Source organism: Emydura macquarii, unplaced genomic scaffold (genome assembly GCF_026122565.2).
Source record: "Emydura macquarii macquarii isolate MOO-44397 ecotype Brisbane River unplaced genomic scaffold, CSIRO-AGI_Emac_v2 contig_2676, whole genome shotgun sequence".
NCBI lineage: Eukaryota > Metazoa > Chordata > Testudines > Chelidae > Emydura > Emydura macquarii.
In genome coordinates, this window is record NW_027132813.1 from 15439140 (window position 1) to 15466674 (window position 27535).

At 39.3% G+C, this 27535-nt stretch overlaps 1 protein-coding gene across 7 annotated transcripts in view; it reads left to right on the plus strand.

Annotated features, from left to right (window-relative positions):
• Positions 1-27535, plus strand: part of GPATCH2 (G-patch domain containing 2) — a 195307-nt gene that overhangs the window by 113919 nt on the left and 53853 nt on the right. For 5 of the 7 annotated variants that reach the window (XR_010922974.1, XR_010922975.1, XR_010922977.1 and 2 more), the window contains exon 6: positions 22508-22572. Coding sequence is in view for 3 of the 7 variants with exons in the window: in XM_067564947.1 (XP_067421048.1) it covers positions 22508-22572 (65 nt within the window). In the remaining 4 variants the exon portion in view is untranslated. Of the gene's footprint in view, positions 1-13974; positions 14085-22507; positions 22573-23220; positions 23306-27535 lie in introns of those variants that run through there. The other 2 variants (XM_067564950.1, XM_067564948.1) reach the window with 2 other exon arrangements.

Below are 27535 nucleotides of genomic sequence, written 5' to 3' on the forward strand. Positions count from 1 at the left end.
GAAAATTCAGATGAATAAGTACAAAATGGGGAATTAAAGGCTAGGCAATAGTACTGCTGAAAAGGATCACAAGTTGAATATGAGTCAGTACCATGAAGCTGTTGCAAAAAAGGCAAATATCATTCTGGGATATATTAACAGGAGTATCTATTATAAGATATGTGAGGTAATTGTTCCACTCAGCACTGTTGAGGCCTCAACTGTCCACAGTGTTGGGCACCACACTTTAAGAAAGATATGGACAAACTCTCCTCTGGAGAGCAACAAAAATTAACAGTTTTAGAAAACATTATCTCTGAGGAAATATTGAAAAATCTGGGTTTGTTTAGTTTAGAGAATAGAAGACTGAGGAGGTTTATGATAACAGTCCTCAAGTAAGTGAAAGGTTGTGTGGCAAAACACCGCCTCAGTCTTGCTTGGCTATGGCTGTCTCCCCTGGTGGGACAGGCCTGGGATAAATCTGCCCCATACTGGACGAGTCTTGGTTCACCCCTCAGAGTCTCTATCCTAGAATGTTCAGGGTGGGTCTTGGTTTGCGCCTGAGGAAGGTCCCTCCGATCCCCGGGGGGCGGGGGGAAGCGGCAGCGGGGGCGGCATGATGCGTCTAAATGCCCAGGCTCCAGCAGAGTATCTTGCCTTGGCTCCTTTGTTGGGGCTGCAGTAGCCCTTCGCCCAGGCTGGTACTTGGTTTTTTTTTTCCCTTTTGTTGCTCTCTTTCCGGAGAGAAATGCTGTCTCCTATATTGGGGAAGTCTCTTCTCCTCCTGCCCCAAGCCTTCTGGCAGCTTGTGTCTTTTCCCCCTTCTCTCTAGCAGAGATGAGCTTTTAATAGGCCTGGAGTAGGTGCCTCTAATTGACCTGCAGGGATCTCACCTCTGCCCGCAGGAAAAAGGGTCTTCAACATTCTCGGGCTGACATACCTGCCGTCAAGTACCCTTTCGTAGCCCTCTGGCCTGCCTTTATCACAGTTGTTATGAAGAAAACTGATCAATCATTCTCCATGTCCACCCATGGTGGGCCAGGAAGGTAATGGACTTAATCTGCGGCAAGATAGATTTAGGTTTGACATTAGGGAAAACTTTCTAACTGTAAGGATAATTAAGCAATTAAACAGATTACCAAGGGAAATTGTGGAATCTTCATCTTTGTAGTTGTGGAATATGTTAGACAAACATTCTTCAGGGATGGTTTAGGTATACTTAATCCTGCCTCAACACAGGGGGATGGACTAGATGGCCTCTTCAGGTTTCTTTCAGCCCTACATTTATATGATGGTATGGTTTTCCTGCTTTCTGTGTATTTCTGGGGCAGGAAGGAGTATCTGAAAGGTGATCATGTATAGTATTAACCCTGCACTGAAATTGCTAATTTTGGTTGAACCTCAACTTTGGCCTATTTGTTCCAGGAGCATGTCTGCATACTTCAGCAAGGCCATATGATGCTTCAGTTATTTTTGAGCAAATAGTGCTTCTGCGAACCTCAATGATAAATAGCCAGTTAAGGATGATGTAGCCTCCTCCTTTGACATTTTTGCCACATACAAGCTCATATGCTGCCTGAGGATAGGAAACTTTTAAACCAGGAAAATAAACTCTTTTCCTTACCTTTAGTTAACTGCATTTCAGAGTGCAGAACTACAGATCTTCCATGCCTCTGGACCTTCAGTTGTTTCTTCTGTGGCTGAATTAGTGGCCCTTCGTTGCAGTCATTGCTGACATCTCCTCAGCCCCAGCAGAACTCTTTTGTGATACCAAGGCAACTGAGCTTCCCCCAAGCTATCTGTACCTGGGCTTGCCCACTAACTCAGACTGTCTGCAGACTCTTTATTGTCCTTACTGGTCCCATAAATATATGTGCACATACATCTGTGGCACATGTGAAATCTGGGGCTAATTTGGCCCCAGGGCATCTTGACTCATGTCTCCAGCATCCAGAAATTTCTGGAAAACACAGCTCTGTCTTCATCCCTTTTCCCATCACTGGGTACATGTCCTAGTGAACTGCAAGGGGAGATGGTGTAGACATACTCTCTGCGAAATTCCCCAATATCCTGAGGAATCCCCATAAAACTATAGAAACCAGGTTTACAGGCACCTTTGCAACAAAGTAGCAGCAAAAAAGGGACATGGAAGGGGCCAGTATCTAAACCTTTACACTTAAGATGTCTGATTTGTCAAGTTTGTGGTTTGCTTCAAATTGCCTTTAAAAAATCAGTTGAAATAATTCAATAGCAATTTTTATGTTTTCTTCAGGCTAAAATTATTATTGTTGTTTGTATCACCGTAGTGCCTAGGCAAGGAGACCTTGTCATGGTCCAGGATCCCATTGTGCTAATTTGGGGTTGCATTTTTTTGGTAGAAATTATGTATGTATAGCAACATTTTTTCAATGCATGTTCTTAAATGTGCATCTTGAGTTATGCAACATTACTTTGTATACAAAATGGGGGGCAGGGATGCTCTGACAGCAGAAGCTTGGGAATCTCATTTGTTATTTTTGAAGGCCTTTTAGCCAGCATGAAGAATTTGAGCTGTTGGCCATCTGTTTGGTCAATGGTTTGATGAATGTCAGGAAACATCCCACTTAAAGTTGAGCCAACCACAAACTAATTTAAAATTTAAAAAAAAAAAAAAAAAATTAAATTGAAATTTAAATTCAGAGTCTTGATATATGTTGATGGGCATTCCGATATCATACATTGGGATAGCTATAATCGGAGTAGTTTTGTCTATTAATCAACATTGGTTTATTATATAGCACTTGCCATACAGCACTTTTAAAGATATATTGTTTAAATAAAAGTAATTCATTTAAAAGAACAAGGAGGACTTACCTACAGATCACGCAAATAAGCATTTTAAATGTACATATGTATAGTTCTCCTTTGAACTTAACTCCCAGATAATTTATTTAAATGTTTGTGAAATAGAAAATTTCTTGCCATGTGAGATCTTTTTTTAAAGTTCCTAAGTTTTTGGCTGAGGTTACAAATCCAAAAAAGAGACACTATTATAGAACTGTGAGAGACTTCAGCAAAATTGTGCTTTAATTTATAGATGTGTAATCTTTACATTTGTATATACATACGAAAATGCATACTGTAAAACCTATATAAACAATCAAGCAATCATGTCTTTCAGTGTTATCTATTGCCATCATTCCCCATGCATTGAGGCTCTCACTATAGCTATTACTATAAAACGTTCCCTAAGTACATAAAGGCTCTAATCGTTAAGATTTTTATTACCAGCCACACATACAGAGCTGCAAATTGCCTTGTTTCAGATTTATTATGTATTACTCCAGAAATTCTATAAAGATCAAAAGAACTGATTACAATGTTGACCTTTGCATTAACTCATCTGAATTTAAATTCAAGTGTTTGATTTGGGAAAATAAGTCCATTTATCATAGGTCTGCTACTGAGGGGATTGTGCAGCCCTTATTGGGAGTGCTGAGACCAAATTTATTTATTGAGCGTTGGCTTGAAAATTGTTTGTAGGACAAGAGGAACAAAAGTTTGACCTGCCATTGTGTAGTACCAAGGGAACAATGTGGCAGTTACCCTTTTAAAATATCTAGTAGTCAGTCTGCTACAGTCTTGCTGACAGAGCCAGAAGATATTAATAGTTCAAAAATATATATTATTTTTAAAATGCAAACCATTCTTAGATTTAAAATCAATGACTCTTTCACCGTGGAATAACTAAGCTCTTCAGCGTGAAGGTTACAGTTTAACAATACAGAAGAAAACAATAGTTATTGTTGCATGTTCTGAGACATAGAACTTCTGTATCAAACTAATTTCAAGTTTGCTCTACTGTAAATATATAGTGTGCATGCATTTACATTTTGGACCCATATTTCAGCTAGTGTAATCATTGCAGCGCTATTGAATTAAATAGTGATATGCTGCTTTATGTCAGCTCAGGATCTGGCCCTTTTTCTAAAACTATGTAGAAGAGCGAAAAGTAATGTTTGTTCAGTGTATTTTTGGTGGGTTACTTTTTGTTTTTAAAATATCAGATCTGGCTAATTTTTGTTTTAAAATTAATATCTTGTAAAATAAGTGAAGCTCACATAAAAAAATTATGTAGCAGTTGGAGTGGGTTATACTAATGTAGTATCATAGATTTGAACCAAAATTTCAGTATTATAATTCATTACATAATTTACTAATTGAATATGAAATTAAAGCTCTTATTTGAAACAAATCTGTTATCTGCTGTGTAATTTCAGGTAACTAAATCCGAGCAAAATTATGTCATTATCTATTAACTATGTAGCTGTTACAGTGCTAAAATGCCACCCACCTGCCTCCATGGGTGGGAGAACTTGGTGGGGCCAGCAGTGAAAGGAGACATACCTAGCAGGGAGGGAGGGAGACATTCACTGAGGGATACCAGGTAACTTCTCACTTCCAGTTGGACTCTCTGGAACCTGTTGGCCAGTTGGGACACAGAGGTGCTCATTGGCCCACATCCCCCAGCTCCAGGGATTTAACCTGGAGCAAAGGCCATGTGGAGCCTCTTTCGGCTCTGTTCCAACAGCCCTGCCCTACCCACTCTAAACTAATAGTGGGAGTCTGGCATGGCAGATGCTGCATCTCTACCCAATCACCCATTTGTGGGTCAGGAAAGGATGGGCCATGGGCCAGCTGGCAGAGGACCAGGGAGTTTTTCACCTTCCTTGCAGCACCTTCAAGCCATAGTGGGTTAAGTAGGAATGCTCTTAATACGTAACTGAGCTATTTGGTTGAGCTGTTAATTCATTGAAACTTGCAGCTGTTTTCCAGTGCAGTTAAAAGAATAAAATGAAGGGTTCCCAGTAGTGAAGACTTGGGATTTTGAAGATGGGCCTTGGGCTCATGGAATCAGGAGAGACCTTCAGACCCTCCCGGGCTGAGGTTCCCACACTTCTGCACCCTCTGTCCCACTCCCTGGGGAGATGTGATAGAATGCAGAGTGAGCTGAGTTCTGGGGAAGTAGGCTGAAGGGTTATATGGTAATAAGAGCCCTGTAAACGGTGCACTGGAACCACTTAAGGGAATGTCTATATAGCCACACACACAAAAATGTGGTAGTGAGTCTCAGAGCCTGGGTCAACTGACTCAGGCTTGTGGGGTTTGCACTATGGGGCTAAAAATAGAAGTGTAGACATTCGAGCGGAGCCTGGGCTCTGTGACTGGCCATGGAGAAGATTCTCAGATCTTGGGCCTCAGGCAAAGCGATAAAGTCTATTCTGCTATTTTTAGCTGCATAGCGTAGGCTTTACAAGCCCAAGTCAGTTGACCTGGGCTCTGAAACTTGCTGATGCAGGATTTTTTTTTGCTGTGTACGCTTACCCTCAAATGCCCCGTATAGGAGAGTATGGGAAGGGGTGTTACCTGTTCACTTTTAAGTTTAAAAAAAGTTGCAGAGTGCTGCTTAAAATCTGTCTTTGTGTCTGTCCTCATTTTGTTGCTATGTCCAGATCAAATAGTGCCATATGATGTGAAGTGTAACCATAAAATGAGTTCCTCATTGTTTTCTTACATACTCTGATTTTGTATTAGACTGATCAATTTTAAAAAGGGATATTTGATCAGATGTAGCATATACATTAGCTGTGGTTAGAGTAATATTTAGAGTATTTACTTTTATGCTAAGAATAAACTAATGCGGGTTTGAAAATATACTGAACTATTTTTGTTAACTGGAAATGTGGTGAGTACAACTTTTTTGTTATATTGTGTTTGTGTAGATGTGTCATGTCAGGTGGGTCTCAGCAATGAAGTGCTTGCATTTGGCATGATATGTTTTCTAGGTATTTTATCATGCTGCTACGTCCATGAACAATTTAATGAAAAGGAGAGGCAGGTGGAATCCGAATTTGATTTCTGGTGTGAAATAAGCTTGCCTTGTTGCATGAGTTACAGTGATTTGGAACTGTCAAGTCACTTCTCTGACAGCTGGCAAGATGGACAGGTTTTAGTAGCAATGCTAATATACTCTCCACTCCAAGGACCTGCATAAGGATTTCAGATTGCCACATAGTTTATCTGATTTGGGAATTGAATAATGTTCATTGACATGTTTTATTGCTGTTCCTAAATCACAAAGTTTAAGAAACAAAGTACTGCTGCTTGAATAAGTGCATTTTTGTATATATTATGACAAATTCAATTTTTAGCTTTTGGATATTTAACATAAACAATTCTTAAATGAATAGTGATACTGTTAAATCAGGTTTTTATAGCTGAATATTTCAAATATTTTTAGAAGAAATATAGTCATGGTGTGTAGCTTTCATATGTATTTAAGTTCACTGGCTAGTTTCTGAGACAGTGCTGTAGAAAGCTGTTGTCAGTATATGTTCTCAAAGGAATTATATTTTATACTATGTTTCTTTCTACTAATCTTTGTCTTTGGTTTAAGACTCCTGTCACCTAGTAGAGTTAGGGACACTCTGTAAAACATCATAGCTCTGTTCTTCCCATCACCCCAAAAATAACATGTCCACTCTTTTTGAAACTGTGGAATTTTTAGACCTTCTAGCACAGGATCAGTTTTGAGTGATCTGTTTTACTTTTAGTGAAGTATGAAGATTGTAATGGTTATAAAGGGCAGTAGCCATTTCCCATCTTCATCAAATCTACCTTGTAAGCCATAGAGGTTCCTGCTCAGCAAACAAGTAATTTACAAAATATTAGTGACACCATATTGTTCCATTCTCTGTAGTTTTTTTCCATCCTACTCATTCACTTTTCAAAGATTTTGCTGGGTTAGTAAAAACCTTATAGTACCATTAAAATGGTGGTTTGTGGGCTTCTCCTCTCCCTACCCCCAATCCTACTTCCTTCAATCTCATTCTCTTAACTATTCAATAAATCACTATCCACAGGGTTTACTATTGGTATTTGAGGAAACCTGCTCCAAATGCTTAGGAAAAGGAAAAGGAGATCCTGTGCATTAGGGTCCAGATCCTCACCTATTGTAAATTGTCATAGATCCATTGACTTCCGTGGACTTCAGTGGAGCTATGACAATTTACACCAAATGAGGATCTTAGGAGTTGCTGTGCAAGGCGTTTATTAAAAGAAAGAAACCTCTATATCTCCAATTTCTTCTCTGAAGACACATAGGGTCATTTCACTAATCATTTAAAAAACCTGCAACTTATTTTTCTGCTAGGCCTTGTTTAAAATATAAGTATCTTTAGTAGGAAAAAAAAAGATAGTATCAGTCCTTTGTGAAGCTACAGAGAAAGCATTTAACATTTCTCTGCCTCAGTTAGTTGTCTCAGTGTACTTCAGAATCCTAAAAATAAGCCGGGGAAAGTATGTTTACTGCTTGAATCAAATCTTTTTGTCTTGATGACAATCAGTGATTTTCTACAAACAAATGTATGTTACTTTTAAGTTTGGGGAAGCATTCTGTGCCCACTAAAAGGGGAAATTACATCTTGAAGGCACCCTAGAAAATATATAACCCCACAATTTCATAATAGAACATAGAACAGCAACCAGAACATATTTTATATACATCACTTACATAAACTCCTAAGTATTTAGCCTGATACTTTAATGAATAAACTGAATTCCAAAGACTGGGAATTATCTAGAAGTTTCTGCTTTATTCCTTGTCTCAGATACCAGTTTTTTTTCCTTCCCCCCCCCCCCCCCCCCCCCCCCCCCCCCAATTATTTACTACTGATTCAATTTCACATAAAGTAGGATGGCAAATATAAAACAATATGAAGAGAAGGTTCATTTTAAACCTCTTATAATAGACAGAAGCATATATGACTACATCATGGGGGGGGAAAAAACCCTACTTTTCACCCCAATAGCTATAAACCTAAAACACAAAGCAGCAACAATATACATAAAATAAAATACAAGTCTTCAGTCTTGCCTTGAAAGTGGCCAGAGGTGTGTAGCAGACATCAAAGGTGTTGAATTCCTAATGTGCAGGCCTTCCATCTTTCCCTTAAAGATGCTAACTTGGGACATCTAGCAATTTAAAATATCACCAGTATCAATTACCAAAAGAGCCATTGGATGTCTCTTGAGGAAGCTACTGCTACTGAACGTTATAGAGGGCTTATACAACAAATAAAACCTTGAAGCACACTCACTGATAAGCCATGAGTTCAGAACAAGATAGAGGGATGGGATATCAGTGAGGAGGGAGGCAGCCTCCTCACTGAACTCCTATCTGGCTGCAGTGGGGCAACAGAGGGAGGTCTGTTGGCAGAAACTGGTGGCCTTTCAGGGTTGTAACAATAATATCTGTGGCCCTTGAGCCAAAAAGGTTGGGAACTACTGTGTTAGATATTCTCAAGTGCACCTACTGCCTTATCTAAGTGCTGATATCCCAGGATGGGATCACTAGTAAGCCTAGCAAGCCAATCTCCTTTTTACAGTAATGTCACTCATGCAAAAATACCTTTTCAGAATCGTTGATATTATTACCTATTTATTTCCATTTTGTCAGTAATAGAATTCATGAATTATTTAGACATAATATTTGAAGACCACATTATGGAAAAGTTTGAGAATGTTTTCTTGAAAAATAATCATACTGTGTATTTTAAAATGTATTTTACTTTATTTATTACTAAGCCACTTTTTGTGTCTGTGTGTGGAGGTACCTTAAGTTTTGAGTCAAGCATGACCTAAGTATTTTCTGAAAAGTTTAGGACTGAACTTACTGCTTTTTCCTCCCTGGAAATCACAGTATTTCGCTCCTGACATTAAATTTGGAGATGAGGAAATAATTATGTTGTCACTAAAAGAATTATGACTTCACATGAGAAATTAAATGTCAAATGCAGATAAACTTCTGCCTACTCTTATTTATGTAAGCTTTGGAGTAAAGTAATCAAGCACAAGGGAGAACAAGATCAAGATACATAAGACCTGGTTCAAGTACAAAACTATTAATAGAAGTTGAAATTTACAAGGTCTATACTTGAAGTTCAACTTGAGCCCTCAGAATTCAGTTTAAAGGCTTGTGCAAGCATGAATTTCATCTGAGATGAGCAAAAATTGTTTTCTTATAACCAATACTACTGAAGTTATCCAACAGGAAGGAGCAGCTCGTGACAGCATACTTAAAATGATTTTTAACGTGCAAGTAAGATGAATGATTTAAAACAAATTCTTTGGCTGGAAGCTCCATTTTATATGGTATATATTTCAGCCTAATAATCAGGGCTTACTGTGGGTCAGCATGTCATATCCCAGTGGTGTCTAGTGAGATGGAGGGTTATCTTACATGTCAGCTAGATAACCCTGTGAACAATTGTGAGCAGGCAAGATAATGGGACTGAATTCTGAAATGAGGTCAAATTCTGAAATAAGACTGGAAATATCATGGAATACTGTGTTACATGTGGACATAATAATACTACTTATGAAAGCAGTCACCTTTTGCCATCATTAGTCATTTATGTTTGACAATAATCCTTTTTAATAGGGTGCAATTAAAATGTGGGAGAATGTTGAAATCAGGTACATAATCCTATACTGAAAAAAAGGCTAAGTAGAAAATTACTTTCTCTCTAGTGGTTTTAACATTTTTATTTTTAAAAAGTTTCATTGTATATTATCTGTTTAATTACTATTACAGAATAAACTGATAACATTTATCATAAACTGTGCTATAGGTGACTTAGATTCCACCATATTAACATTGTATTATAACCAATTTCTATATCTTGTAAAGTTAGCTTTATATAGGAGTTAACAAAATAAGAACTTTGTAAATAATTTATATATGTTTGAATAGTTATAGTTTAAGCACATTTTAGATTGTTTTTCTGTCAAAGTCTTAACAGGTTGTACCTACATTGTGTATTATTTTGAAAGTGAAAAAAGTGTTGATCATTACACTTGTTTGTGAAAAGGGTTAGTAAAGTGGTCTTTTGAATTTCTGTGAAACCAGAGACATAACACGCTTTCTTTATTATACTTTTCAGAACCATTATAGGAAAGTACTAATATGAGTAATTGAAATAACTCAGTCTTTACATGTAAGCAAGTTATTAAAGTTTCAAAGTAATCAGGATGTGTGGTGTAACTGCCATTAGAGCTAATTAGAATTTACCCTATTAAATTCTCTACTTGACAATAGGAAAATAGACTACCGCATATATATACAGTATATATTTTGAGATTTTCACAAAAAAACAGTTTTTTTAATGGAAACACTTCTTTTGTTTAAAATTATTATTTTCAGTATTATACAGATATTTTGTATTCACGGTTTCAGTAATCTCTTTGGCTTTTGAACTTAGTCACTGTATGTGATGTTTTATATTGCATTGTAGACTTATATTCTTTACATTAGTATTCCCTCAGACCCCTAATGCTACTGCAGTCATAATACATAACAAGAATTTAGTGACTTATGTAGCCTTTGGTCAGCCAGTAGAGGCCACTCACAGCTTGCTACTAAAACTGGACATGGAATTGAAAAAGTTCTTTTTTTTTTTTTTTTTTTTTAAATCCCATTTTGGTAAGCTTTCAGTGTCATAAATAATCATAATACTAGGCTAGCAGGCAAACACTTCTGCTCATGAGTAATTCTGCTCACATGTGTAGAACTATTGATGTCTTGAGTGTTTGTGGGATTGGACCCTGAATACACTTATTGTTGTTTTTTCTTTCCTATGGCAAATCATGCAGTAATGATAAAAAACCTGCCACTTTTTAAAATGTACATGTCAATTGGTACAAAAAGGGTTTGTTTTTTAAGTGTATCTATCTAATGTATTTAAATGCCATCCCATCAATGTGGGACCTGAGTGCCTCATGATCTTCAGTGTATTTATCCTTGTAATGCTCCCATGAGGTAGGGAAGTCTATTCTGTTTTTTTGCAGAGGGCACCTAAGGTAGAGAGAATCTGTATTTTTCTATACTGCAGCTGGGAGAGTGGTTTCCAGTATAGGTAGACAGATATGTGCTAGCTCTGCTTGAGCTAGCCTGCTAAAAATAGCAGTGTAGCTGAGTGTGGCACAGGCAATGGGTTGGCCTGGCTGCCTGAGTACGTATCCATGGGATCTTGTGTGATTATACTCAGGTGTGCTACCTCTACTACGCTGCTATTTTTAGTGCCTGAGTTCAAGCAAGCTAATGCATGTCTGTCTACCCATGCTGAGAAGTGTGCTTACATCTGCAGTGTAGATATCAGTGCATTAGATAGGACTTCAACCTAAAAATATATTGACTTCTAAGTGAACTGCTAAAATCACTGGCAAGGATTGTTTGTATGTATAGTATGAACATCAGCAATTGACAATTCACTTTTTAAACTATAAGGGATCTATTTTAATTTGTTTAATTAGTTTTTATTATTTTTCTTGTGCATGAGAGCAACAATGCTAGAAAACTTCACCCAATACTGTATTCAGATGCTTAATATGGTACAGTAGCTACAATACATGCTTTCCTTTCCTAGCACAATATTTATGTGAATCAGTTCTTAACTAGGAGAGACAACTCATACTGGAAGGGTAATTCTTTCTGTGCACTAGCATGATTTTATGCTGTCCTGAGAATTTGTTGCCAATGTATCTCTTTAACAGGAGATGGCTTGAATGGAAAAACAGCTTCCCTGGTTTCCATTTGCAAGGAAATGATTCCGATTAACTTCACTACAATCAATTCTTACCCATTGCAGTATTCTCAAAGCTGCATCTGACCTAGTGGTGGCATACAATGCAGCGTGAAACACACAAATCCTCACCATGTCGTGTTTATTGGTGAGGATGGAATGTCAATAAAACAAACCACAGAACTCCCTTCATTCCTGCTAGGAATTTCGTCTTGATTGGTAAACCTGTTTCGCTTAAACCTGAAATGTGGTTGTAAATATAATATGGTTTTGGTTGGGGAGGCTTGGAGGTATTTTATTGTTGTTTTCTGAATTAGGTAGAGGAGTAGACAAATTAAATTTGTTACATACTTCGTAGTTCTGATAAAATTCAATTTACATTATCTGAGATTCACCAGTTCATAAAATTCATTGGACTATATTTTTGCTTTAGATGCTCAATTGTTTGTGTTTCTAAAGCCAGGATATGGTCCTGGACTTGCTGTTTACAGTGCATAAAGATGGTTTATTCTGTCTCACCTGTTCAGTAATGCAAAAGAATTTCTTCTTTCAACTTTTTCACATACTCATTCCTTTCCACGGCTCTGGTTTTCTCTATGACTAACTTAGTTCCTTTCCTTCCTTCATTCTGGCTATTGAAAACTCTGACACCAAAATAAGTCCTGAGCAAAGGTCAAGGGGTTAAACATGTCCCAGAGCATTCTCCATAACTGTTTCCAGTGGTACTCAAAAAATACCCAATACTCATACCCAAGATGGCTTTCTATCAAAAGTCTGTTGTTTTAGTTTCATAATATACCTTTCCTGTTTGGGTAGATCTTAAAAACAATGGAGACAAAATGTAGGTAAATTAATTTACCAAAAAAAAAACTTTTTTTTTCTTTACTTTTAGAACTGAAATTTAAAATATTTTAGCTGTTCTTTTGTGTAACATTTAGACAATTACAGATACAAATACAGACAATTCTTCAGTCTCCGATACAAAACTAGTTTAACTTTGTTTATTTTTCAAATAAGAATAATGTATAAAGAGGTAAGAATAGTTTGATCAGTTGTCTGAAATGAAACTTGGAAAAAAAAATATAAGATCCATGAAGTCACTTGAGGATTTTTGTTTGGTTTTGGTTTTTCACACCAAACGCGGGGGGAGAGAGAGTTGCTAAAAATGTGTATCATTTTACCCACAAAGGTGAATTTGGGTTTGCCCCCCCTTTTTTTTAATGCAAACAAAACAGAAGACCCTCTGCTTGAGTGTTTGTTTCTTTGTCTGTTTGCTCTAAGATTAGTGTCCATGATTTTGATCTTTTTCTCTTGAGCTGATTGCCTTCATTTATCACTTATGTACATTTTACTGGCACAATGGCTGAACACAGTAGGGGGCAGTCATATAGAGCCTGCCATATTTTTAAATTGCTGTTCACTTCCAAGTAACACTGTCAGATTAAGAATTATAAAAAGAGTATCAGCAAACTTCTGGGTCTTGACAAACTGGCAAGGAGTCACTGGCAAAGCGGTTGCACTATGGAGACATAAAGCCTTGAGGGAGTGGGGTTTGATTGACCGAGCATCACTGAGCTAGAACAGTGGGTTATACAATAGAGAGGCCCTTCTCTGGAATGGCAGTCTGCCACCTGAAGTGTTTGTCATTGTGGGCACTGGAGCAAGAGAGCATTTGGAGGGTGAATAAAAATGTAGTAGAGAAATCAAACCAGGGGATGCGGGAGCTGTGTAAGCATGGTAACTAATTAAAAATATATACTGTGGATGTAATATTAGCTGAGTGTTCTTGACAGGTACCAATAAAAATTCATGTTTGTTTACCTCTTGATAGTTTATTTTAATTCAGAACTTAATTTATTGTAATATAATAATATAACTCTAATCACGACAGTTTGATATTGAAGTATTTTGGATCTCAGAAGAAGGAGGAAGTAAACATGCAGGTGGAGCACATACTTGTATACATCTTTCTAGAATATGCTACCCATGCCAGTTCAATCATGAAAAAGCAGTGGAGTCAGATGCAAAGGGAGCTGTTTTGCTACCCTTCTAGTCAGGAAAGAAATAAAATTGGTGATAATAAATGGGTGATAAAAATAATAAAAAATTGCTTTTAACAAGGGTAATAAACTTTAAAGAATAGATGTTTTATTTCTTTCCTTGATGTCATTTGGCTGAATTTCCTATAAATTGGCAATTACAGAACTCGTGAATTAAGAAACACCAATGTGTTGCTACAGTTGAGTTTGTGTCAGTTTCCATTATAAAACTTTATTTTCTGAGGTTTATAACTTAAATCATAACATTTTGTTTTGGACTGGAACTTGCTATGTAAAATCTTAAGCCTGAAAACCATTTTTTTCCCTTGTTTCAGTTCAGTGTGAAGCTATTGGCATATGAAAACTACTATAAGTTTGTGAATTTGAAGGCTTTTTTGATACTTCTGGATCTGGAATTGCTTTACTTATTAAAATGAACTTTTACATGCCAGTTAGTCTATAATGTGAATTTATGCCAGGTGGCTTGTAAGGAGGAAAAATAGGCCAAGTTCTTCCCTTTAGAAAATTGGCTAGTGTATCTGAGTAACTGAGTTTCAGTAAAACTTTCCTAAGTTTTATAGCATATTCATTATACTAACATGATGGCTAAAGTAAGCATTTCAAATCAATGATTATTTAAATAATTTCTTTAAATTTGTTTCTCTTGCAAAAATTGTCTTTTGTTACATCTGGTCTCTGACAACTCTCTCCTCAGTAAGAGTTTTTTTAACTGCATGTGATATGGAATGTTTATACACAATATAATTTTAATATAAGAATGGAGATTTCAAATATTTCCCCAATATTATCTGCAAAGTACGATAGACTTCCTGTCACTCAAATAGCTTCTGTTCTTTCTACAGTAACAGAAAATCATCTTTGAGATCCAAAAACATTTTTATATCAATAAGTTGTATCTTACAGCAATTGAGATATTGGTACCATCTGCTTTCTCTACGTACAAGGAAGGGATTCAGGATTGCCCTGCCACACCAGAAAGGGTAGCCCCAGTATACGAGGAGATGTGTTCCTTTTCATCTTCTCCATTGGGACATAGTAAAATTCATCCCCCTTTGCCTCCATGGGAGAGACTCCAGAGATCACTTTTGAACAGAAGGCATGAGTCTCACAGGGAACAGGCCTGCTGCGTCCTCCTGCGTATCCACAAGTCCAGTATCCATGTGCTTATCAGTCATGGGCCTACGTGGAGCCCTCGGGTATGCAGCTGTGTGCCCACAAGACAACATCCTCTTACCCCTTCCCATCTAGGGTTACATCCTCTTTCCCCTGAGAATGAGGAGAATTAACAGACAGGGAGTGAATCAATTGATCTCAGAGACAATATCATCATCTCCCCCCAGTGAAGAAGTCAGTCTCTCTACACGTTGTCTGACAGCTAACTTTAAGATGTTCCAAGTTATGATGAAACACACTGTGACCCCCCTCTGGAAGTAGTGCAAGAGAAGTCATGCACAAGCTGCTAGACATTCTCCACCTTTCCATGACTGGTACACTCCCTAAATCTATTAACAGGTGATTGTCGGAGCCTGTAAAGGACTTGTGGCACATTCTAGCATCAATACCTGCCACTTTCAAGATGGCAGATAGACAGACAGTACAAAGTTCCTCCAAAGGGCTTCAAGCACTTCTATTCACATCTGAGGATCACTTGTAGCAGCTGTTGAGGAAAAAATCAAGTAGCAAGGGCCTACTGAAACAACCAAGGGAAAATTACCTGAGAGACTGGCAGAGTAGTACACTTCTCTGCTGAAAAAAATCCAATCTGTAGATACGTATTCCTACCACAAGGTGGGACTGGCTAAATATGACTATCTTCACTCAGACAAGTTGTCTCAATTTATGGAAAGACTCCTGCGGGAGCACTGGGAAGAATTAATATCTATCATGCTAAAGGTATAGTTGATGTGTAGAATTTCCCTGCAGGCTGTTTTGGATGTGTCTGATACATCTATATGCACCATAGTTACATCAATGGTGATGTGACGATCTTCCTGGCTGCAGTCATTGAGATTGTCTGGGGAGGTCCAAACTGCAATAGAGAATCATCCATTTGAGGGCTGCAACCTCTTCAATTCAAATTGCAACAGGGCCCTGCATTCATTAAAGGAAAAAGCACTTTGCATTCTCTGGGCTAGTACACTCCAGCCCTAAGGAGAAAGCAAATCAGATATACTTCAGACAGGGTCCCTCTGTTCCATACTTTTATAACCCACAGAGCTTTGGAACCACTGAGACAGAAGCAGAGTTTCAAACACAGATGACCCACCATCTTTTCCTTTGGTACAGTGCACTCTGTCTTCTCAACAGCATTTTTCACCCCACTGAGAGCTTGGCAGAACTTCATAGGATTTCCTCCTCCCTCTTCCATTTTGGCGACCACCTTTCCTTTTTTTGGAAACCTGAAGTAGAATTACCACAGACCAGTGGGTATGAGAGATTGTCAGCAGTGGGTTTTGCAGTCCATTCCTAAACCCCACCCACTTCCCCATTTCTTTTCAAGGACCCCTCTTACAAGATGCTATTGATGGATTCTCTCCTGCATCTCAGAACAATGGAAAAGGTGCCCCTAGAGTTCAGGGGCAAGGATTTTTATTCCAGTTATTTTGTTGTTCTAAGGAAGATAAGGGGTTTGTATCCCATTCTGGACCTTCAATGTCTCAACAGGTCCATCAGTCATTTCAGGTTCAGGATAATGACTTTGGCTTCAATAATTCCCTTCTAAGATCCTCAAAACTGGTTCCTGGCTCTCAATCTTCAAGTTGCCTATTTTCATATCTCCATGCATCTGACTCACAGGAAATAAGTCAGATTCCTAGTTGGAAGATCTGACTACCAGTACGGGTTCCTGCCCTTTAGTTTTTCCATAGCACTGAGAGTATTCATGAAGTATTTGTCAGTTGTTGTAGCTCACTTAAGGAGACAAGCGATCCAGGTCTACCTGTGTATCCCAATGACAAGTTGATCCAGAGAAAATCAGCCCACTAGGGGACCTCAGGTAACCTTTAAAGTTCTTCACCACTGTTACCTGATCTGTGGATTGTATATTAATTATATTGATTACTTAAGATTTCCCAGTTAACACGCTGAGGTTTGATGGGTTCTTGTCCCAAGATCAGGCCAAGTATTATTAAAATTCCTCTTCAGTTGGGACCCCCGATGTGCACAGTTGCAATGCTCACACTTAGGAAAATTCTTCTGTATTTGTAGCGTTTTATTAATACAGTTAGCAGACTTTCTAACCCAACAAGGTAAATAGAGATAATACAGAATGTACATTAGAACATCCATATACTCACACCATCCCTTGTAGAACAATGAGAAATGTTAGCCATTATCTTCCTCATCACCATCGCCAGTGGCCATCATCCTGGCACCTCCCAAGGGCGCCATCTCTTTCCTCTCAAGCACACATGCTGAGATACCAATTTTATAATACGTTATACTGATGCCACTATATCTAATGCATATTAAGTACGGGTTTCTCTTCTCTTCTCTTATTTGTATATTCTCTCCCTACTAATGTTGGGGCACTCTTATCCTATAGATCAGTATATTAATTATCTCAATTTATCATATACAGAATACAGCATTAATGTCTTTATGGGTTTTTCCTTTGACATTCATCACTGTAATATCTGAGCACTTTACAATCATTAATTAATTTATCATCACAATGTCCCTTTTGAGATTAGATGGTATTATCCCATTTTACAGATAGGGAAACAGAGGCACAGAGATTAAGTCCAAAATAATCAGAAGTGTCCATTAATTTTTTATGTCTAATTTGAGACACCTATGGCCTGATTTTTCAAAATGCATTTTAAAAGTTCATTTTTGTAGCACTCAATAGGCTCAAAACAGAGCTCCAATTGACTTCAGTTGCAGCTCTTAGTGCTTATCACTTCTGCATACCAGGTCCCACTGTCCAAAGTTTGGTACCCAGAAAATGAGAAAAAGTTGGAAGCCACCTGCCAAAATTCTGGTTTAAGTGATTTGCTCAGGCTCAGATAATACTGTTGATGAAGCAGGAATAGGAAAACATGTTTCACCTGCCTTAACCATGAGAGACTCCTTACTCTTCCTCCAGTCTCTGCCTTACTTACTGCAGACCTTCCAAATTCTGCAATAAATGAGGCAGGGATCCTACAGACAACATCATTTGTTAAACACAACCATCATTCACTCTCTGAATACTCTCCATCCTATGCACTGAATGGGGCAGGAGTACTGTGGAAAAACTTCTATGTTGTCATGTCATTAAAGACTATCAAAATGCATATGCACAAATAGGGCCAAATGAAAGTTGCAAAGAAAACCTTAAATCTGGCATTTCCTAATTTTTGAGTGCTTAGACCTTAGTATTCTCAATTTAATTGTTAAAATGTAATTTCCTAATTTCTTAAAATCAAACTGAAAAACAGAAATGTCATTCTGTGGAACCATGTTGACTCCCACATGAGTCATCAGCAGGGATGGAACATTTATACGCACAGCACAGATCTCTATCACATGAGTTGATGGAGTAAATGGTAGTTATTCTCTGTGTGGACCAACACATATTTTGCATAATGGGTTTCACAATTATTTGCTAGATAGCAGAAGAGTGGAACTCAAGAATCTTTGGTTCAATTCTAGGTTCTGGAGGGGTGTGAACTCCAGTAGCTGCAGAACTCACTGCTTCCCCCAGACCTGTCCCTCTTCCTCTTGTTTATTGCTGCTATCCCCCAGCCTGTCCCCTCTCCTTCTCAAAGAAGCATCTGTCCCACTTAACTGCCCCTCCCTTTTCTCACCCATTCCCCCCTGCTCACCTTAGTGCATTCAAATGAAGTGGTCTCCCCCTCCTCCTCCTCCAGTCTACCTAGTTGCCAATAGGGAGAGTATTGAGAGCACAATAGAGACATTTTCCTGACTCTATTCCTGTGCCCAGTGTGAAGGCAGCCCCCGACAACTTGGAGGAGGAATTGCTGGGAAAGTAGTGCTCATCTTTGAACTGGAGCATGATCAGTGTAGATGGAAACTTCAGGAAATTTAATTAACTCATACAGGGTTTAGGTGGTCATCCCAAACTCTTGTCCCTAAAATATTTATACTACCAAGACTGTGTGTGTCAATATTTGAAAGCTATTTTTATGCTTACTACTATTAGCCATGGAAATGTTCACTACTAATTTTATCTTCTTGGATTTCCTTCTGAACACTAGAAATTCAGTACATATAAACAGCTGTAGACAACTCCCACAGTGTCTTCTAATGGACAGATGAGCTAACCAGTTTATCAAGCATTTCTCTGTCTCATAATGTCCTGCCCACTGACTCCTTCCTAGAGCAAGACAAGGAAGGCAGTTGACTTCTTTATTGGAAGACTCAGACGACATCCATATCTGATATTGCTAACATCAGACGTAGACTGTTACCCTCTACCAGTGTGTTTTTTCTCCTCACAAAGAAGGGCAGTGTTGCAAATCTAAATTTAATATATTCTGAAGTGTTGGCCTCTTATAATAATCAAGATACAGCATAGCATACATACCCATGTATGTGTGTGTGTTGTGCATTTAATTTTATAAATCCTCTGTGGCTATTTAGTAACTGAAGTCACCTTTGATATGGAGAAGAAACATGAGCAGTATACTTTCTGATGAATTGTAACTAGATTGAGAGCACTTTTATATTGCAGTATAAATTAGATACAAATCATATTGCTTTATGTTAAATTGTCAGGTATAAAACAATATCTTATCAGGTGGATTTTCTTGAAATGTCCATGCTTATTAAATTTGGGTTTATGTATTTCAAGCAAGCTAGAAACTTAAGCATTTTTCCATAAGTATGGCTGCAGGTAAACAACCAATTTTAGTCCAGAAAATAGCTTCTGCTTCTGTCAACATGTTGTTTATTTTCTCCCTGAGATAAAAAGTTCAGTTTTCTGATATTTGTACCAAGATAAAGTCAGTAAACAAGATTAATATAGTGTGGAAAAGGTTGTCAGCAGCCCTGGCAAAGGAAATAAGTTGCCTGTACACAGAACATACTGTAAACTGAATAAAAGTGTCAGGTCCACCATGAGATAATGTGATCATGAACCTTTAACAAAGCATGACATAGGCACAGTTGGCTTTTCTTATACCCACAGTGTAGAAAATGGATTACTATATTCCAGGGATACCCGCTGGAATAGCATGAAAACCTCATTTTGAGATTAATGCAGGATGTAACTCTTGAGCTGAGCCACATGTTTACCTACGGTGTTCAAGTAACAGTTTGGTTATTAATGTTGTGATCTGGAAGTTACATATATATTTAAAGTGTTTTAGTTCATTAGCCATTTCAAAGTCCATATTTGTCAAATAATGTGTCTTGCTCAATTTATAAGAAAACGTAATGTTACAGGGAAAGTTGTTTAAAAGCTTTGATTGCAATTTTTTTATTACTAAGTGAATAAGCAAGACTGCTTTCACTCCATTAAAACTGACAGTATCAGATATTGGTGTCTGGAAGCTCTCTTGCCCATTGTATATGCTGGTTTGCAGACAAGATTTCTTTGAAGCAGCAAGTTATAATATTGCTACACCTGCTGTCAGAATTTTAGGTGTGGTGCATTTGAATTGTCATTAACCAGTAAAGTAGGTGCCCTTTAAAAGCTCTGTTGGTTTGAGAGATTCTACCCATTATAATGAAATTCCCCAGTTTACAGATAGGGAATTTTTGTGGAACTGGACAAATATTTTGAACCCGTGGAACTTTGTGAAGGCATCTGTGATATTATATGAAACTTTTTCCAGATTTGGACCTTAAGATGTCTTGGTTTTCCTTCTGCATAAAAATGTGTAAAAGTAGAGGTAACTTGCTTTTATAAAACATTCAGTGATTTGTTCTCTTTGAAAATGCAATGCATCATCCTCCTGATGAGTGATGGCCTGCCAGATGTGGATAAACAGAGGATCCATAGGTTAAAAAAAAAAAAAAAAAACCAAACCCCAATGGTCCCAAACAATATGTGCATATCAGCTATTTATTTGTATGGTTTCCAGGTCTGCTTTCAGTACTGGCAGCATGGCTGATTTTGTTAGCCTGACTTTGGTCATATAGTGATTGTAAGACTTTATCCAGTGGAGACTTTAAAATGTGTAATTGTAAGAGGATTTGTTGCTCCAAAGAGCAGTAACTTCAGCACTCACTTTCTGCATGTATGCAACTTTTCAGCAGGTGGTTCCTAATGCCCCCTAACTCCACCTCTTGTCTGTATGGATAGCAGCTATTACAAGCAAATTGTCCAGCTATACCAAAAGAAGGGCAGGAGACATAAGATATGGGTTTAATCAGGCTGCAACTTTATTATTAGATGTCTGAGACAACGTGGCAGATAAAAGTATACAGTGTAGGTAACCCCATTTTCATTTAAGAATTACCTGGGGGGGCTTCCAGCCAATCCATTACTGAGACCTTACCATCCACCTCTCCCTATAATAGGATTAAAGTGGGCTATAAGAAAGGGGGATTGGTTCCCTGCCATACCATTTAAACACCACCTTTCCCACCCCATGTTATGTTGCTTTAACCAACACCTCTTTTTAAAATTCTTTTCCAAGCCAATTATCCATTCACTGTGTACCTTTCCTATGGATTATCTGCACTGGACATCTGCTTCACATTTATATAATGAGTTGTGACATATAGCCTACCTCCCTTTATGCAACACATGAACAAAGCCCTCCTTGAACCCTCTACGGGGAAGGCAAAAAAAACCCAACTCCACCTAGGCCAATTTGGTGGTAAGGGAAAAATTCCTTCCCAGACCTCCTAAAAAAGGGGCAGCTAGCGCAATACCCGCAGCAGGTCTTGACCAACCTGGTATTTCACCACCTAAAGGAGAAGGAGGGTGGGTGCTGCTCAGCCTGCTCCATGTAAAAGGGGGCTTCATGCACAGGACAGCCCCTTTTAAACCCTTTCACCCATCCGGTTCCAGGGTATGAATCAGCCTCACCACGCTGTCCCCTTGTCCCATTTTGCAGCAATTTGATCTCTTTCCTCCCTTCCACAGCCATAAAGCACTGTTCCCTTCATTCGGCCTGCCAGAAAAATTTACCCCCGCTTAAAGGTGGGTACACTCATTCCGCAGAAGAGCAGGAGACTGCTCTGCTATAGTAATGCATAACACCACAAAGCCACATTTTCCACGTACACACCCTTTTCAAAGCCTGTTTGTGCTGCATGAGGGGAGTATATAAGGTAAATATGTAACTAATCTTAAAAAATGCTCAAATTTCTTTGATTGCAGTTGAGATTAAAGAAGGGACAACAGAATATGACAGCAATGTATTGATATAAAAGTTAGTTTTATATGTACCTTTCATTCATCTTTTATTTTCATTAGCATTTGCTCTGTGTTGGAGTTTAAGGCGTCTTGGGTTTTCAAAGGAGTCTAAGGGAGTTGGATTTTCAAAAGCACCTAACTCCCATTGTCAAAGATATTTAGGTGCCTAAATAGGCATCTTTTGGAATTTTCAAAAGCATGAGGTTAGGCACCTAAATTCCATTAACATCCCACCAGGCACCTATTTGCATCATTGGACATGTAAATACATTTGAAAATCTGGCCATAAGGTTCCTAAACTTCTAAATCACCTTTTGAAAATTGGGATTTGCTCCTAAATCACTTAAGACAATTTTGAAAATATTACTCGAGTTATCAGCTGAAAGTGTCATAATCGTATTTACTGTATGATGTGTCTGTTTCTGTCTCAATAGGTAGTATGTACTCTTCCAACAGAAAAACATAGAGTACATGTAATACAACCCTGTAATTCGTAGCACCTTTATTTTATTTTTTTCCTTTTTTCCTTTTAGATTACCACACCAGGCCCAGGCAACAAAAAAGTGGTTCACTTGTCCCAAGATTCTCATCACAGTGAGTGAGTACCAATGGTGGGATTGTCACTGTTGTTGTTGTTGTTATTTATATTACAGAAGTATTTGAGAAACAAAGCCGCATTGTGCTGCAAACTATATAAACATTGAATAAAAGAGAGCTCCAGCCCAGTTACAGAACATATTAATAAAGATATTACAACCCTTTTAGCTTACTGTGGGTTTTTCATTAAAATGTGGGGTTCAGTGCTTTGTTGAATGTTTTTATTAATAAATTTTTATGCACGTACTTAAATTATATTTAAAAGGATGCCATGTTGTTCACAGATATGCTAAGTAATAAATATAAAAGATTGTATAAACATTTGAAGTAGTTTTGTTCGAAGAAGAATAACAAGACGTTCAGACATGCCAAACTACATTTCATAAGGAAAATAGAATACCTAATACTTTTAAATTTGAGACGGTAAGTATCCTGTGAGAAAACTGGTTCTCATATAAGTTCCATGAACTAAAACCTGAATTGATTGTTTAAGGACATTCTGATATGGAACATCACTGGGTTCCATTAGATATTCCAGCATATTATATTCAGTGATTGTATTCAGATTATATTGTTAGCAGAAGTGTTTTCTGATGTCTTTTGAGTAGTTTGCAATAATAAAATGACATTTTCTTCCTATTTTTTTCAGACATCCAAAACACTAGGCTTACTAAAAAAACTCACCAGAAAAGAACATTATAAAAGGCATGTGGTTACATAGTTATTAGTGATTAACCTAAAAATAAAAACAGAAATAGAAATATTTTCTTATAATCTACCTTAAATTAGTTTTATTTTTAAAAAGCATCATTGGAATCAATTTCCCAGACAAAACTCTAATCAGTAGCTTTTACTGTGATGTAAATACTCACTTTCTTCTTCAAATGATGGTCCCTGTTGTTTTCCACTGTAGGTTTACACATGCGCACCATGTGCCCAGAGCCAGAGAATTTGAAAGTAATGTCCATTGGACCATGCATACACCCTAGCTCACCTCGTGCCTTTGACTGACGGCATAAAGGGTGGGGTGACCTGACCACCTCTCTAATTCCTTCTGACTGCTGCATAGTCTGGGTCAGAACCTTCAGCGTCCACAGCTTCATTCTACAAAATAAGAATCATCTAGTTCAGGGGTGTCAAAGCTATCTGTCCACAAGGCCATTTAAGACAAAATTATTCACTAGACAGGCCGCACTGTATTAAAAAAAAAAAAAATTAAAGGGGCGGCACAATGGCGCAGCTTTCACTTACTTACTTTCCATACCTACTTAATACTCCAGGGGCTGGGAGCACTCGGGCTGGTGGCGCCTGGGAGTGCTCAGGCCGGCCAGCCTGGGGGCGGGGTGGACCAGCGCTGGGGCACTGTGCAGTTGGCAGCACTCCGGGGGCTGGGAGCACTTGGGCTGGCAGTGCTCTGATGGCAAGGCAGACCAGAGCTTGGTCCTGGGGTGCCGCACGACCAGCAGTGCTCCGGCGACTGGGAGCACTCAGGCTGGCAGTGCTCCAGGGGTGGGCCAGGCCGGCGGCGCTCTGGGGGCACTTAGAATGCACGAGCCACCAATATTAAACCCACGGGCCACATGTTTGACACCCCTGATCTAATTTGTAAATATTTGAATAGTTTTTAATGTTTAGCATTAGTCTCCCAGGGGGGACACCCTCTTCCCTCATATCCTGTTCGAGTAGCGGACAATGCCCAGGACTCCAGGCTTCAAACTCTGTGCTTCCTGTCCATAGTTCTTCTTGGTCACTGATGACCACCAGCACTGCCTGTACTGCCTTGGGAAGCTCATGTAACAGTGATGTGCAATGTCTGCCAGTCATTCCCCAGCTGTACCTCAGAAGGGCAGGAATTTTGTGTCTTCAGATACCTCATAGTGAAGGCCATGAGGCTCCAAATGAACCCAGGCCAAGGATCACCCCCTTTTACATCAGCCTGATTCACCAAGCAATGCACCTCCTGCTGCGAAGTGTGACTCTGCTGTGGGAGAACCTACGCTCACAGGCCCTCATGAGCATGAGATTAAATCTTCCTCAAAGTTCACTTCAAAGAAGTCAGACTTGTCTGTAAGCAAGCCTACCAGTTCAGCCCATGAAGATGTAGTATCTCCTAAGTCCCAGAGGCACGACAATAAAAACTATAAACATTGGGCTCCATTGGTACCGGACCATATTCTGTCGGTACAGTCATCCCTGGCTTCTCCCAAACCTCAGGATTCGTCAACACTGACAAAGTCTGATCACTCCCAACTTCAGATACCACACCCTCCTCACCAGTTCCGACAGCCCGGACAAGCAGAACAACTCTCACATGGGGAGATCTGAATCAGTTGCCACCTCACAAGTCATTTTCGCTCTCCCGGATCTGGAACCCCCTCCTCCATCAGATCCCTCCGTTTCCACGGAGAGAATATCACCTCCAAAAGAATTGACTGTTGGAAGGAGCTTATCACCTTTCCTATATATAGATTGCATCTCCCCTCCAACAGAACCAATGGTACCGCCACTGGAACCGGAATCAGCAGACTTACCTCTTCATCCCCAGATGAAGTTTTCAAGCTCCGATAGATGAAGGCAAACTGATAACTAGGACTGCCCTCCAATCTTCAGTCAAAGCTGCTGATACCTCCTCTGGAGCTATTGCTTCTCTCTTCATCATGTATAGGGACTCATGGGTCCATGTGTCATGGTTCCCTAGGGAGGTCCAGAATACCATTGATGAATCAAAACTCTTCAACTAGAAGATGAACAAGTCCCGCCATGCCCTGAAGGATTCCAGGGCTATCCTCCACTTGCTGGATACATACACTCCTGCCCCAGGAGGAAGTTTCATTGCCCATCTGCCAAATCTAGACATGGCTCAGCAATTTTTCTATCAGAGGACCTATGAACCACCACGTAAGAAACAGAGGGTTCAAAAGTCCCTATACGCTCTTGCAACAGGCTCAGCAACTCAGTCTCAGCCCCCAACTCAGTTATTTTTTTATGGGAGCTCAAGAGCTGCAAAACACTGAGCCCAATGCCTCCCAACCACCACACACCACTTAGGGGTTGTTTAGCACTCTTTTTAAACACCTGGAGTGTGATAACAACAGACAAGTGAATGCTGAATGTCATCCACTCTGGCTATACAATAAGAGTTTGCATTCCTACTTTTGGGGACCACTTTCACAAGAGTATTCTCAAAAAAGTGGTGAACTCCTTGCTGCATCAAGGAGCGATAGAACACGTCCCTCCGCAATACCAAACGAGAGGGTTTTACTCAACCTACTTCCTGGCACCCAAAAAGAAGGATGGTTAGAGACTAATCCTCAGCTTCTGCCATCTCAGCCACTTCTTTCACAAACTCAGATTTCACATGGTCATGTTGGCAGAGATAATTCCATCTTTAAAAAGGACATGTGGTTCATGGCTCTAGATAAGAAGAACGCCTACTTTCACATAGACATTCATCCCACCCACAGATACTTTCTCAGATTCATGGTAGGCTCTGACCATTTTCAGCATAGAGTACTTCCCCTCAGAATAGCAACTGCCTCCAGAGTCTTTACCAGGATATTCTCAGTAGTAGGGAGCCCACATCAGACAAATGGTGTTAGTGTCTTCCCCTATCTCTACGACTGGCTTCTTGTTGCCAAGTCCTTCCAGGAAGCTTATGCAGCAACTTCCATAATGCTGCACCTCCTCTCTTCACTGGGAGACAGCATAAACATCAAAAAAATCTCTTCTCATTCCCACACAATCTCCGGACTTCATCAGGGCAGCCTTAAATTCTATCAGCACAAAGCAGTTCCAGACCATGAGCAATATCATAGCTCACATCACAAGCAACCCTCAAGTATCGGTCAAGACATGTCTGTCTCTCTCCTAGGTTATATGGCTTCATGCACCTATGTCACCTCGTTTCCAAGACTCCACCTTTGTTGCCTTCAAACTTGGCTGCCGTTGGTATACTTCCCAAGCCATCATTCCATGTCTTTCCTGCTGTGGTGGACAAATCCTCATCAGGTATGCCTGGGTGTCCCCTTTCTGCCTTCCTCTCTGGATAGGACCATTATTACAGACGCAGCCCTGTTAGGCTGGGGAGCCTCATGGAAACCACAGCACAAGGTTCCTGGACATCTTGACAGGCCAGGGTGCACATCAATATCCTGGAGTTGGAAGCAGTAAGGAAGGCACATGAGTCCTTTCTTCCATTCATCTGTGCTCACCCTGTCCTTATAATGTCAGACAGCATTACGACTGTCTTCCACATCAATGAGCAGTTGCAGAAGCAGTCAGCCTCTGGAACTGGTGTATCAGCAATCAAATTAACCTATAGACAGCCTATTTTCCAATGAAGCAAAATGTGTTTTGCAGTCAATCAAGAGTGGGAGCTACCTGACTCGGTACTGCACAATATTTTCACTCTATGGGGAACCCCAAAAAGGTATCTGTTCGCCTCTCAAGCAAACAGGAAATGCACCATGCATTGCTCCAGGGGAGACCTAGGTCACCACTCCTAGAGCGTTGCTCTTACTTGGTTGGACCAGTTCAACTATGCCTTCCCTCTGCTACTGCTCCAGCAATGAGTTCTATGCAAAATGTGGCAGGACAGAGCAAGGTTCATTTAGATTGCCCCTTTCTGGCCCAGATAGTTCTAGTTTCCCAACCTCTTATGCATGTCATCACAACCACCAATCATCTTCCCAATGTTCCCCAAGCTCCTGACCCAGTGGATCTGCGTCTGTTCCACTTCAGGGCTTGGTATTTGGATAGGCATCATCCTTAGAACATTCATGATCCACAGTTATGCAAGACATCCTCTCTAATAGTAGAAAGGACTCTACTAGAAAATATTACCTAGCTAAATGGAAGCACTTCTCTTCTTTGGCACAAGGAGGCAATTTCACAGAGACTACAGATATTCCTCTCATCTTGGACTATATCTTGCTTTTGAAGACACCAGGCTTGTCCATCAGCTC